This window comes from Somniosus microcephalus, chromosome 7, assembly GCF_052327205.1.
Source record: "Somniosus microcephalus isolate GS21.2 chromosome 7, FLI_Smic_1.0, whole genome shotgun sequence".
Taxonomy (NCBI): Eukaryota; Metazoa; Chordata; class Chondrichthyes; order Squaliformes; family Somniosidae; genus Somniosus; species Somniosus microcephalus.
In genome coordinates, this window is record NC_140993.1 from 219,168,255 (window position 1) to 219,182,715 (window position 14,461).

The window sequence follows — 14,461 nt, forward strand, 5'->3', positions numbered from 1 at the left end:
TAACTTAGTGGCCTTGCTGAAGGACCATTTCAATCCCAGACCGAGTGAGATTGTACAGCGTTTCAACTTTAATTCACGGAACAGAAAACCGGGAGAGACTGTATTGGATTATGTAGCGGTGTTGAGAAAATTGGCACACGATTGCAATTACGGGAACAACCTGAATGACACGCTGAGAGATAGGCTAGTTTGCGGGATAATGGATGATCGAATGCAGCGGAGATTATTGTCCGAGGCTGGGCTTACATATGAAAAAGCGTTGGAACTTGCTCAAGCCATAGAGACAGTGAACCGAGATGTAAAAGAAATACAAGGTTCCGACTGGGCAATTACAAAGCAAGTTGCAGGTCAGGTTGTTGTGCACAAGTTAAATATGCATCAGAAACCACAACGTGAGCATGTAAAGGCATGTTATAGATGCACTGGTGATCACCTGGCAAGGGAATGCAGGTTTCTGGAGGAAAAGTGCCACAAGTGTGGGAAAAAAGGACATATAAAACGTGCATGCAGGGCAAAAACAAACAAAAAGGGGGAGGAAAGCAAAACCTAGGAAAAGAAGTGAAAAAACAGGGAGCACATCACATCAGCGGAGAAGCTGAGAAAGAAGACGACATGTTCATAATGCATAGTATGCTAGAGAACATTCCAAAAGTGGATCCTATCACTTTGCAACTGACAGTAAATGACTCTAAGGTCAACTTTGAAGTGGATACAGGATGCGGCGTAAACATAATGAACAGGGAGGAGTACTCAAAATTGTGGAACCGTGCAAAAGTTCCAGAGTTAAAGTCTTGCTCTATGCAGCTTAAAACATATACTGGTGAACGAGTGGTGACATTGGGTACAGCTACTGTAACTGTGCAACACAGGGACACCATGGAACAGCTACCTATAGTTGTAGTATCGGGTTCCGGGCCAAACTTGTTAGGTCGGGGCTGGATACAAGAACTTAAATTAGATTGGGGAGCAATAAATCAAATAGAGGGAGGCAAACAGTTGTCTTTGCAAGAAGTGTTGATTGAACATGAGAACGTGTTCAAGGAAGAACTTGGCACATTTAATGGCCCCCCCAGCTAAGATTTATGTAGACAAGGAGGCACTGCCAAGGTTTTTTAAACAACGACCTCTGCCGTATGCCATGAAACCGAAGGTAGAGGCTGAGCTTGACCGTCTTTTGAGAGAGAACATACTGGAACCCGTGAAATGTTCAGAATGGGCAGCTCCCATTGTACCTGTTTTAAAACCGGACAATTCGGTAAGACACTGTGGAGATTATAAATTGACAGTAAATAGGGTGTCTAAACTAGAACAGTATCCTATTCCTAAAACAGAGGATCTCTTTGCGAACCTGGCTGGAGGGAAGAAATTCACGAAGCTGGATATGAGTCATGCATACTTGCAGATTACACTAGATGAGGAATCCAAGAAGTATGTAACCATAAATACACACAAGGGTTTGTTTACCTATAACCGCTTACCATTCGGTGTCTCATCTAGTCCAGCTATTTTCCAGAGGACTATCGAGAACTGCAAGGGATCCCACATGTTTCAATCTATCTGGATGACATTCTGGTGACGGGAAGAACCAACCAGGAGCATCTGAGCACTCAGAGAGGTACTACAAAGATTGGATAAGGCTGGGTTACGGCTCAAGAGGAGTAAGTGCACTTTCCTGGGGAATGAGGCCGTGTTCCTGGGACACAGAATGGATGCCACCGGGCTCCATCCAATCAAGGAGAAGGTACTAGCACTGCAGGAGGCCCCAGCTCCTACCAATGTGACTGAGTTAAAAGATTACCTGGGACTGCTAAACTATTATATCAGATTTTTACCAAACTTGGCAACAGTGTTAGCACCTCTTCACAAACTTCTGCGCAAGGAGACACAGTGGCAGTGGGAAGAGGAACATAGGGTTTCATTTGAACAGTCCAAGAAACTGATGCTGTCCTCGGATGTGCTGGTTCACTACAATGCAGAGAAAGACATCATTCTCTCTTGTGATGCTTCACCTTATGGGGTGGGGGTGGTTCTTTCACACAGCTTGGAAGATGGAACAGAAAGACCAATAGGGTTTATGTCTCGAACTCTGACACCAGCGGAAAAAAACTATTCCCAGTTAGATAAAGAGGGGTTAGCAGTAATGTTTGGGTTACAGAGGTTTCACAAGTACATATATGGCAGGAAATTCACCATATGCACCGATCATAAACCTCTTCTATCTCTTTTTAATTAAATGAAAGCAGTACCACAGATGGTGTCACCCCGGATCCAGAGGTGGGCAGTGACGTTGAGGGCATATGAGTATGTCATCGTTTATAGGCGGGCAAGTACCATGGGAACGCAGATGCCTTGAGCCGTCTTCCACTGTCAGGTACACCTATCCGTGCAGCTCCAGAGGACAGAGTTTTGATGTTGGAGGACACGGACACGGCAATTGTGACCGCAGAACAAGTAAGGACGTGGACCGGTAAAGATCCAGTACTGTCTAGAGTCTGAGAATATGTGATGAGGGGTTGGCCACAGCATCCGGAAGGGACTGATTTCACACCTTACAGTGTCAGGAAGACAGAGCTGAGTGTACAGGATGGTTGCGTGTTGTGGGGAGCACGAGTGATTATTCCACAGCCAGCACGTCAGTCTATCCTAGGGCAACTACATCAGTGTCATCCTGGAGTTTCGCGTATGAAAGCCTTGGCAAGGAGTTACTTGTGGCGGCCAAAGCTAGATGAGGAGATAGAAAATCTAGTCAAGACATGCAGCACTTGTCAAGTACACAGGAAGGCACCAGCAGCGGCTCCTCTCCACCCCTGGGAGTGGCCGGATAAACCATGGAGAAGATTACATGTAGATTATGCAGGTCCATTCATGGGAAAGATGTTCCTCATAATCATTGATGCCCATTCCAAATGAATGGATGTTTATCCTGTAAATTCTGCTTCATCTACTGTTACTATAGACTGCCTGCGTCTGAGTTTTAGTAATCAAGGGCTACCGGAGATCGTAGTGACAATGCCACGTGTTTTGTGAGTACAGAAACAAAAGAATTCATGAGAAACAATGGCATAGTGCACATGACCTCAGCTCCATATCATCCGTCTTCAAATGGACTTGCGGAGAGAGCCGTACAAACATTTAAGGAGATGATGAAAAAAAGTGCGGAAGGGAGTTTGGCAGCCAAGGTGTCACGAGTTCTGTTCAGCTACAGATTAACACCTCAATCTACCACAGGACTCTCTCCTGCTGAGCTGTTGTTAGGATGTCGACTACGCTCCACTCTTGACCTGGTTCACCCAGATCTAAAAAGGAAGGTGGAAAACCGACAAATCAAACAAAAGGAGAACCATGACAGAAGGACAAAGAGCCGCAGTTTTGCAGAAGGAGATGCGGTCCTTACCAGGAATTTCAGTTATGGTCCAAAATGGATTCCTGGCATCATAGACTCAATGACCGGTCCAGTATCATATACGGTCATGGTGGGAACTGGTCAGGTAGTACGCAGACATGTAGATCAGATACTGTCCAGACCAGGGGAAATCGAAATGGAAGTTCCAGAGGAGATGTCGGAGGACAAGTTGGCCCCCAGTTATCCAAATGCATCGGTGGTACCACCACCACGAACAGAGACAGTTCCACCTGGACCCCTTAGTCAAGAGGAAACCATCATAGCAGAGTCAGATACTCTGAGTACTGCTCAGGAGCAGCAGGTGGCTCTACCACAACCAAGCAGGGACTTGACTGTAAGACGTTCACCAAGGACTCACAAGCCGCCAGAGAGATTGATAACGACCTGCTAGATTCATTCAGTATGGACTATCGTTAAAGGAGTTTCCTTATGGGACTTTTTAAGAATGTTGTTAAGAAATTAATGTTCAACTTAAGGGTTGAGGGATATAGTAATCTGGGATGTAATGTTTAAGTTATCCACCAGATGGAGACAAATATTAAGGATTCACATTCACCAGTATTTAAGGTAATGGGTCATGTATTCAATGTCCTGGTACACCAGTTTATACGGTAATGTGGCATTGCATTATGGGTATGACTCAGAGGTGAATCCTCCATCTTGCCATCGTGCAGTTAGAATTGTGTGTTTTGCTTGCAGCCTGTAAGAGATGTTTCTCTGCTACACCGGGTAATTAAACAGTTGGGTTTGGTTCCTAATATCTCGCTTCTCTCAGTTTCTGACCTTACCACTCGGATATCACAGTGATGTTGCCAAGCATGTAGATAAGGTTGAAAAGGCCAAGGAAGAATCCTTGACGGAGTCTGGAGGTGACAATGCCAGGTGGAAGGAGAAGTCATTTCTAGAGATGTTTGGGCTAAAATTGGATAGGAGTGGACCAAGAAGAGGCAGTCCCACAAAGTTGGACAATCAGGGCTGTTGGAGGATGAAGGTGTGATTGACTGTGTTGAAGGCTGCAAAGAGGTCAAGGAGGGATAATGCAGCATGGTCAGAGTTGGTTCCGTGGGAGAGGCAGAAGCCATGTTGGAGGGGTTTAATTAGAGATTTGCAGCGGAGATGGACACAAATCTGGGAGGTGACAGCACGTTCAGGGCTTTGGAGATGAAAGGGATATTGGAGATACGAGAATAGTTAGTGAGGATAGAGGTGTTGAGGTTGGGTTTCTTTGAAGCCATGTTGGAGGGGTTTAATTGGAGATTTGCAGCGGAGATGGACACAAATCTGGGAGGTGACAGCATGTTCAGGGCTTTGGAGATGAAAGGGATATTGGAGATACGGGAATAGTTAGTGAGGATAGAGGTGTTGAGGTTGGGTTTCTTTGAAGGGGATACTGATGGAATCATAATGATCAGATACACATGTGCCATGCCAGAAAAGATAGAACATTAAAACCATTCGAATGAGTGAAGAGGACCCATTTATTTCCGTTGAGATGGCTAAATTTGTGGAAAACATTTTCAAAAACCAAGGATTCACACATATTATGCCATTATAGGTGTTGAAAAGGAAAGATATTGGAATTTACTTATGATTTTAGTGTTTTAAAAAAATGATCCCAATCTGGCTATATTAAAGCAAATAGGGCCTCGTCTCCTACTCATTGTTCCCATAACTTATGTGGAGCATTGTGATGTTATGAAAAAAGTTATTGCCAATTATATTAAGAGAGTCAGATGACTGTACTAGAGTGAACAAAGTTTGAGCAGCGTAGTAATCCCGTTGTGCCACTTCATAAAAACATTTTTTAAATTTAAGATAAACCAGCTAGTTGACCTTTTCCTCTTGCTGTTTCTCGCATTTGAATTTGACATTATCACTCCTTTAGTTATTGTTTTCCAGTGTGACAACCTGTAGTTATTTAGTAAATCCATTAATGTACACTGTTTGGATAAACCAGTCAAGCCATACACAGCTCCCCAATATTTTACCGGGTTGTCACCGGGAATAGAAGAACGACCATAAAATCTTTGAGGTAACAGCTCCTCCACTTCTTTCATTAAACAAATTCAGCCTCAGGTGGGAGAGGGAAGTGGGAGAGACACAGTGGGAAGGATGTTAACCTAAAAAAATAGGTGGGTTGGGGTTGTGCGGGAAGTTAAAGTGTTAAAAATCTGAATCCCGACTTGAACCCCGCCCACTTCCGGTTTTAATGGAGGCGGGACCGGGGGCTGGGGAGGGGGGGCAGCCAACCCACTCCCAGGAGGCGGGATGTCTATTTAAATATTATAATGAGGCTGGAAGCCTTTACTTTAACCTCCATTTTGTATTTAACTTCAGCTGGTCGGGTTTTGCAGATCTCATGAAACCCGCCAGCCAAAGCAAGTGGCTTTACACTTACCTCCTGGATCCAGGGTCCGATCGCTCCCTCCCTCCAGGCCTCTGATCCACCCCCCCCTCCCCCCCACCCAGGCCTCAGATCCCCCACCAGGCTTGCGATTTGCCACCCCCACAGACTAATTACAGGGAAACTAATTAGGAAGAGAAGAGTAGAATAGAGAAAAGAGAGGGAGCTATTTTTAGTGAGGCTATGATATACCAATGATTTACAGTTGTGTGTGGTATGGCACAGTGTCACAGACTTCAGAACCAGCAGAAGAATGAAAAAAAATGGAGCTACCCCATCAACATTGCAACTTGCTCTGAACCATTTCCTGACATCAAAGTATTTCACAATCTACTTTTATACATGTAAAAGGAGAAAAGGGTAATCTGTAAAATTCCAGATTTAAAACATATCTAGTGTTTTCAGAATAGGGTTCAGTGTTCTTTTTGCCATATGCTGGATTATGAAATAAACAATATGCTTTAATTCTACTAATCAAAGTGGTTTAAGTGACCTCAGATCCATTTGGATCATGTGCTCAGCTGTTCTCTAGTTTCAAAAACTAGAACCATGCCAGTTTGGGGTTTTTCTTACCTGATTCGGTTCCTCTCCCTGCAAGAGCGTTCATAACCAAAGTGATGATGTAGACAACCAAGGCAAGGACCAGAAGACAAATCTTCCATCGGTTCATTTTGGCCATTGCAGAAACCTAATTAAACATTTTCATTAAATGTGAACCAGACAGAAATGTACAAAATAAAACTTCTGTAGTTATTCTTGTACCCTGTTCTTCTGACTTCTTTACGTGATCTTATAAAGGGCTAATACAAAATCATTTTAAGGCATAGATTACAATAGTGCAGTATGCTGAGGCTCCAACCCAGTATATTATATAGTGATAGTTCATGTTATAATTCCCTGCACATTCAGTTCCTGATTTTTGCCATGCTATTGTGTGGGCAAGCACTGTGCAGAGCCCTGGCACTGTACCACAGGGAGGGAACATAGGATGGAGAGTCACCATCCGAGAAGAATTGGGAGCCTACAGTGATTATCTATCCTTTCTGCCAATAGATTGTCTGCCTACTCATTTTTTTCCTCAACAATTTTGTGCAATTTCCCCGTGAAAGCATTGACTCCTAGCTGTGTAAGGTTCCACGAGTGCCAGTTTCGCTCGAGTATTCATTATCCATGTGTAAGCTTTGACGGTGAGTATCACCCACAGGGAGCTCAATTTGGTCTCCACCAAATGTTCACTCACATGCGATTCCAACAGGAGCCGCTGGATGGTGCTCAGGTGTAGGAACCGTGACTGATTTTCTCCTCCCTCACCCAACAGTGCTGAGAGTAATCCGAGCTTCTCTACCTCTGAGCTAACAGCAGACTGGTGCTAGAGCTTGGGATATTGCTGGTCTGTATAGCTCAGTTACTCACCGGATAAACTCACTGCTATCCACTCACTTAAGCAGGGGTGATGCAAAAAGGGAAGTTGAGAAAATTCTTTATTAACTCCTACAATGGTTAATTTCAAAATGTATTGTGGTACTGAGCTATCAAGACCAGATAGGATGTTGCTGCATCAGTTGATCTTAGCTGGGTCAGTGGTGAGGTACTAAAATTGATCTGTGTCCCAGGCTAGTGAAGGGAAAGAAAAATATCAGTCTTAGTCCCACTTTTGATTGTTATCCAGTGACAGTGGTGGAAAGTGAATGTATCTGTAGATGTCAGGCAAGAACAGGACCAGTTTTGACTGCGGCACTCTCTTGGTTGAATAGCCTACCAGCATGCAATGTTTGAACTCACACATGAAGTAACAGTCATCTGCTGGCATCGTGTGAAACTATCCCTTGACACCATCATCGTCAGGGAGGGAAGAAAAGGGAAGGAAACTCCTATGATCGAAATGAATAGGGAATTGCCACCCAGATATTTTGTGTGGAAATTAAAGGTAAACTCTGGACTGTGGGTCAGATTTCCTAGCAGCAATGCTGTAAATCTATCTCCAACCCACGATCTCTGGGATCATGGCTTCCTTGCTGGGAACATTGGGCCAGATTTTGCTGAAACAATAACAGTGTGTGAATGACGTGAGCCGTTATTAATGTGCAACATCCTATCTGGTCTTGATAGCTCAGTACCACAATATGTTTTGTAATTAACCATTGTAGGAGCTAATAAAGAATTTTCTCAACTTCCCTTTTTGCATCACCCCTGTTTAAGTGAGTGGATAGCAGTGAGTTTATCCGGTGAGTAACTGAGCTATACAGACCAGCAATATCCCAAGCTCTAGCACCAGTCTGCTGTTAGCTGATCGTACCCAGGTCAGAGGTAGAGAAGCTCGGATTGCTCTCAGCACTGTTGGGTGAGGGAGGAGAAAATCAGTCACGGTTCCTACACCTGAGCACCATCCAGTGGCTCCTGTTGGAATCGCATGTGAGTGAACATTGGGTGAAGACAAAATTGAGCTCCCTGTGGGTGATACTCACCGTCAAAGCTTACACATGGATAATGAATACTCGAGGGAAACTGGCACTCATGGAACCTTACACAGCTAGGAGTCAATGTTTTCACGGGGAAATTGCAGAAAATTGTTGAGGAAAAAAATGAGTAGGCAGGCAATCTATTGGCAGTAACTTGTAGCGAGGAAGAGATACCCAAGAATTGCGAATCGCCACAAGTTGACAACCGATTTGCGTCGTTGGCTTCACAAAAACAGCATCTCGTGATTAACCTCACAGTGATTTTCATGAAGTTGCTGCATTTTCACATTAATTGCCCAGTAAACTCGCTACATAAAATTTAATCTAATAATTAACAGTGTAAGTACCCTTTTAACAACATGATAATTATTAATGACTACCAATTAACCTCCCTTGTCCAGAAAGTGAACAATTATAAGTGTAAAGTCTCATTCCTTCAGGTTGTGAATTATTTTAGGAGAGTTAAAAATATAAAAATTTGTACATTTTCTTACTTTGCTTTCTGTCTCTTTTTTTCTCTCTCAATCCAATCTTTCTTTCCCTCCCTTTATTTCTCTTTCTGTACCGGATTTGTCATTGAATTCACCCACTCTAATTCATCCTCCTTCTCAGTCCCGTCTGTGTTACTTTCTCACCTTAAATCTCACTGGTTGTGGAGATACACTTTGAGTTGGATATTCCGACTCTCGCGGGTGCGTATGAGGTGTGTAGGGGCCTCGTAAGTGCCAGTTTCATACATACACGAAAACCCAGCACTTCCGATCTGTCAAGACAGATCATCCGCCTGCCCTGGAGAAGGCCTCCGCGGGCAGGGACTTCCACTTTTTTGCACAACTTCCGCCCACTGAAAACCTTTAAAAATCTTACGCCTGGTAAAAGCAGCCATAAGGCTTTAAAAAAAAAATTCCCACTCATTTATAATGTAAAATATACTTTTAAAAAAGGTAAGTTTTAGCCCTGTAAAAAATTTTAATTATTTTTTTCAAAAAATTTAATTTCCGTTTAAAATATTTAATTTAATGTAATGTTAACTAATTTTAAATATGTGATTTAAAAAAAAAATTATTTAATGTTTAACTTTTTTTAAGTGATCCCCATTCATACTTTTGACAGATCTATGCATAGAGACCTGTCAAATCTGTGCAGGGGGATTCTCTTCTTTGATTGGTTCCCCATGGCCCACATTATCCCAGGGGTGCTTGCGAACCGCCTGCGCCCCGGGATACCTGGGCCTCGGCCTGCGCAGACCAGGAGAGACCCAGGATCGGAAGTCTCGGGACCTACGGAGCCAGCAGGTAAGTGCGTAGAATTTTCCCGATCTGAGGCATCCGCACGCAGGAAGCCTCCGATTGGAAAATTGGGCCCAATGTCCCGTTGTTCACCAAGGTCCCAGATGCCCTGTCGCCCTCGCCGCACCCTTATCAGCTCGCACTTTCAGCAACTTTGTAGGCAACATTTTTTCAAACCAAAATGTGCAGGAACAAGTCTAACTAACGTGACATTATTGAAATAAATATCTATTCCAGTGCTAACTCTCATGCAGTTAGTTATTCCAGCAAACTATCACTCCCTCCATCACTGTAAGCAGGACATTTTTATGTGTTAGCAATGTCGTAAACTTAATGGCTTCGGATTTTGCAGTCAGCGGCGAAGGAACGGCACTCGCCGTTCACTACTCTTATAGCTGCTCACAGACTTCGCGGGCTTTTGAGCGGCAACTTATGGTATTTAGAGGTCCTTTTCAGCACGGCGCCCTCTACAGGGGATCTGTGGAGTCTGTGAGCAGGACAAGCAACAGTGTGTCTCTTCACCCAATCAGATTTAAGAAACCTCACTGAGACACGCAGGCCGCGAATTTAATCGCGCTGAGGGGGCGGGTTTGGGGGCGGGTCCGCTGTCAAAGTCGCAAAGATTGACAGTGGATAGGAAACCCTCTGTCAACCCGCCTCCACGCAAGTCTCCCAGGTGTCGGGTCTGTCAGCGGAGAACTGACCCGAAACCAAGCGGCGGCGGATACAATTCACATACTTAAATGGCCTGCTAAGAGCCAATTTAAGAGTATTTTGAGGCTTACTTCTAATTTTACGTCTGCCCCACATGGGGTACATGCCAGCTCAACCTGGTGTGTTTTGAGTGCGCTCTGATGTTTGTGAAAAGCTGTCAGCTGCAGAAGTGGTGTCAAGAATGCCATGTTGCAGATGGTGAGTTTCAGAGCGCAGAAAATGTTGCTTACTGCATTTTTAATACATAGAGATTTCTTTAGCTTACAAGTTTTTAGATCCAACTGTATGTCCAGTGCCACCTCACTGGGAGAACCTCTCTCACCAGTGACAGATCGCTTCTGTCATCTCACCTACAGCTGCCATCTATTCCAGCAACACCGGAGCCAATGAAACAATCAGACCTTGGTCCTCCCAATCCTTCCACAATCAGCTCCAACATCAACATCAGCAGGCACACCAACAACATCACCAACCTTCGCCACCATCACCTGATGCTGCACTCGACACAGGGTATCAGCCCCTGACAACATTGCTGCCCGGGAGGCCAGCGATGGCATCACCATGGCCAGATTTTCTGCAGTTGACACTGTAAACCCTGGCTGCCACATGATGTGCCAGGTTAACACCATCCCACACCAGCATCCCTTTAATGTCCAAGCCATTCCATTCAGGAATGATAGGCAAAAAGGAAAGGGAGGTGGGGTAGCATTGCTGGTTAAAGAAGGGATTAACACAATTGTAAGGAAGGATATTAGCTCTGATGATGTGGAATCTGTATGGGTAGAACTGAGAAATACCAAGGGGCAGAAAACGTTAGTGGGAGTGGTATATAGACCTCCAAACAGTAAAGCAGAGGTTGGAGATGGCATTAAAAGGGAAATTAGAGAAGCGTGCAATAAGGGCACAGCAGTCATCATGAGTGACTTTAATCTACATATAGATTGGGCTAACCAAATTAGTAACAATACTGTGAAGGAGGAATTCCTGGAGTGTTTAAGGGATGGTTTCCTGGACCAATATGTCGAGCAACCAACCAGAGATCAGGCCATCTTAGACTGGGTATTAAGTAACGAGAAAGGATTAATTAGCAATCTTATTGTACGAGGCCCCTTGGATAGGAGCGATCATAATATGATCGAATTCTTCATTAAGATGGAGAATGAAGTAGTCGACTCAGAGACGAGGGTCCTAAATTTAAATAAAGGAAACTACGATGGTCTGAGGCGTGAGTTGGGTAGGATTGATTGGGGAATGTCACTCAAAGGGTTGATGGTGGATAGGCAATGGCAAACATTCAAAGACCACATGGATGAACTACAGAATTTGTTCATCCCAGTTTGGCATAAAAATAAAACAAAAAAGGTGACTCAACCGTAGCTAATAAGGGAAATTAGGGATAGCATAAGATCCAAGGGGAGGACATATAAATTGGCCAGAAAAAGCAGTAAACCTGAGGATTGGGAGCAGTTTAGGATTCAACAAAGGAGGATAAAGGGATTAATTAAGAAAGGGAAAATAGAATATGAGAGTAAGCTTTCAGGGAACATAAAAACTGACAGTAAAAGCTATGTGAAGAGAAAAAGATTGGTGAAGTCAAGCGTAGGTCCCTTGCAGTCAGAATCAGGGGAATTTATAATGGGGAACAAAGAAATGGCAGACCAATTAAATACATATTTTGGTTCTGTCTTCACAAAGGAGGACAGAAATAACCTCCCAGAGATGTCGGGGAACATAGGGTCTGATGAAAGGGAGGAACTGAAAGAAATCAGTATTTGTAGGGAAATTGTGTTAGGGAAATTGATGGGATTGAAGGCCGATAAATCCCCAGGGCATGATAATCTACATCTTAGGGTACTTAAGGAAGTGGCCCTAGAAATAGTTGATGCTTTGCTGATCATCTTCCAGCATTCGATGGAATCTGGAACAGTACCCACGGGTTGGAGGGTAGCTAATGTTATCCCACTATTCAAAAAAGGTGGTACAGAGAAAACGGGGAATTACAGACCGGTAAGCCTGACATCGGTAGTGGGGAAATGCTAGAGTCCATTATAAAAGATGTAATAGCAGAGCACTTGGAAAACAGTGACAGGATCAGACAAAGTCAACATGGATTTACTAAAGGTAAATTGTGCCTGACTAATCTACTGGAATTTTTTGAGGATGTAACTGGTAAAATCGATAAGGGAGAACCAGTGGATGTGGTGTATTTGGACTTTCAGAAGGCTTTCGATAAGGTCCCGCATAAGAGATTAACGTGTAAAGTTAAGGCACATGGGATTGGGGGCAAGGTATTGACTTGGATAGAGAACTGGTTGGCAGACAGAAAGCAAAGTGTTGGAATAAACGAGTCTTTTTCTGAGTGGCAGGCAGTGACTAGTGGGGTACCGCAGGGATCAGTCCTTGGACCCCAGCTATTCACAATATATACTAATGATCTAGACAAAGGAACTAGATGTAATATCTCCAAATTTGCAGACAACACAAAGCTGGGTCGGCGTGTGTGCTGTGAGGAGGATGCCGAGAAACTCCAGGATGTTTTGGACAGTTTGGGTGATTGGGCAAAAGCATGGCAGATGCAATATAACGTGGATAAATGTGAGGTTATCCACTTTGGTGGCAAAAACAGGAAGGCAGATTATTATCTGAATGGCAATAGATTGGGAGAAGGGGAAGTGCAACGAGACCTGGGTGTCCTTGTGCACCAGTCGCTGAAGTTAAGCATGCAGGTGCAGCAGGCGGTTAAGAAGGCAAATGGCATGTTGGCCTTCGTAGCGAGAGGGTTTGAGTACAGGAACAAGTATGTCTTGCTGCAATTATACAGGGCCTTGGTGAGACCACATCTTGAGTATTGTGTGCAGTTTTGTTCGCCTTATCTGAGGAAGGATGTTCTTGCCATGGAAGGAGTTCAGCAAAGATTCACCAGGCTGATACCTGGGATGGCAGGAATGACGTATGAGGAGAGATTGGGTCGATTGGGCTTGTACTCGCTGGAGTTTAGAAGAATGAGAGGGGATCTCATTGAAACGTATAAAATTCTGACAGGACTGGACAGACTAGATGCAGGAAGGATGTTCCCGATGGTCGGGGAGTCCAGAACCAGGGGTCGCAGTCTAAGGATAAGGGGTAGGCCATTTAGGACAGAAATGAGGAGGAATTTCTTCACCCAGAGAGTGGTGAGCCTGTGAAATTCTCTGCCACAGAAGGCAGTAGAGGCCAATACATTAAATACTAGCTGGAGTACCCGGCGTTGCCGAGGGAAATGAAGAAACCTCTGCCATGTTTATAAAACTGTTTATGAAACTGTTGGGTTTGAAGAACTCTTCCTAATCACCCAGGAGGTGGTTCTTTAACTTTGTTCTTTGTTAATGGAGATCGCCAGTAGCCATATACTCCAGGTTTTACAGTTTTCCTTCTATTTCACTTTGGAGGTAGCAAGCAGAGCTCTTGGCCAGGGAGTTTTTGAAAAAGCAGCATGTTTATGTTGTTGACAGTATCATTCTTGGGTGCAAGTATTGACCGTTCACACAGCCACTTGGGATCTTTGAAGTGATTGAGGAGGTCTGGATACACCTTTGAGATCAACTCATCAACTGTTCTGACTTGACTGCCAAAGCCTGGAGGAATTGTGATTTGACCACTGCTGAGAGAGAGGGGGAAGGAGAGAGAGAGAGAGGGGGAAGGAGAGACAGAGAGAGGGGGAAGGAGAGAGAGAGAGAGAGAGGGAAGGAAAGAGAGCCAGAGAGAGAGGGAAGGAGAGAGAGACAGAGAGAGAGAGAGGGAAGGAGAGAGGTAGGGGAGGAGCTAGAGAAGAGAGGAAGACACCCTGGGGAAGGGGTTGGACTCAGAGCCCGGCCGCGGTGACCCGGAGCCCCCGTGCGCGGCCTAGCGCCTCAGGCCCAGCCCAACTCACCTCAGCTGAGCTCCCACTCAGTGTATCTGTTTTCCCGGTCCCGCACTCATGGCATGAGAGAGAGGGGGAAGGAGAGAGAGAGAGAGAAGGGGAAGGAGAAAGAGAGAGAGAGGGAAGGAGAGAGAGAGGGGGAAGGAGAGAGAGAGAGGGGGAAGGAGAGAGAGGGGGGGAAGGAGAGAGAGAGAGGGGGAAGGAGAGAGAGGGGGAAGGAGAGAGAGAGAGGGGGAAGGAGAGAGAGAGAGGGGGAAGGAGAGAGAGAGGGGGAAGGAGAGAAGGAGAGGG

General features: G+C 44.7%; 1 protein-coding gene across 3 annotated transcripts in view; it reads right to left on the bottom strand.

The window, feature by feature from the left end:
• Positions 1-14,461, bottom strand: part of LOC147115128 (uncharacterized) — a 65,320-nt gene that overhangs the window by 37,912 nt on the left and 12,947 nt on the right. For all 3 annotated transcript variants that reach the window (XM_085993424.1, XM_085993422.1, XM_085993423.1), the window contains one exon: positions 6,381-6,495. In XM_085993424.1, coding sequence (XP_085849550.1) covers positions 6,381-6,486 — 106 coding nt within the window. In that variant the 5' untranslated portion in view covers positions 6,487-6,495. The remainder of the gene's footprint in view (positions 1-6,380; positions 6,496-14,461) is intronic.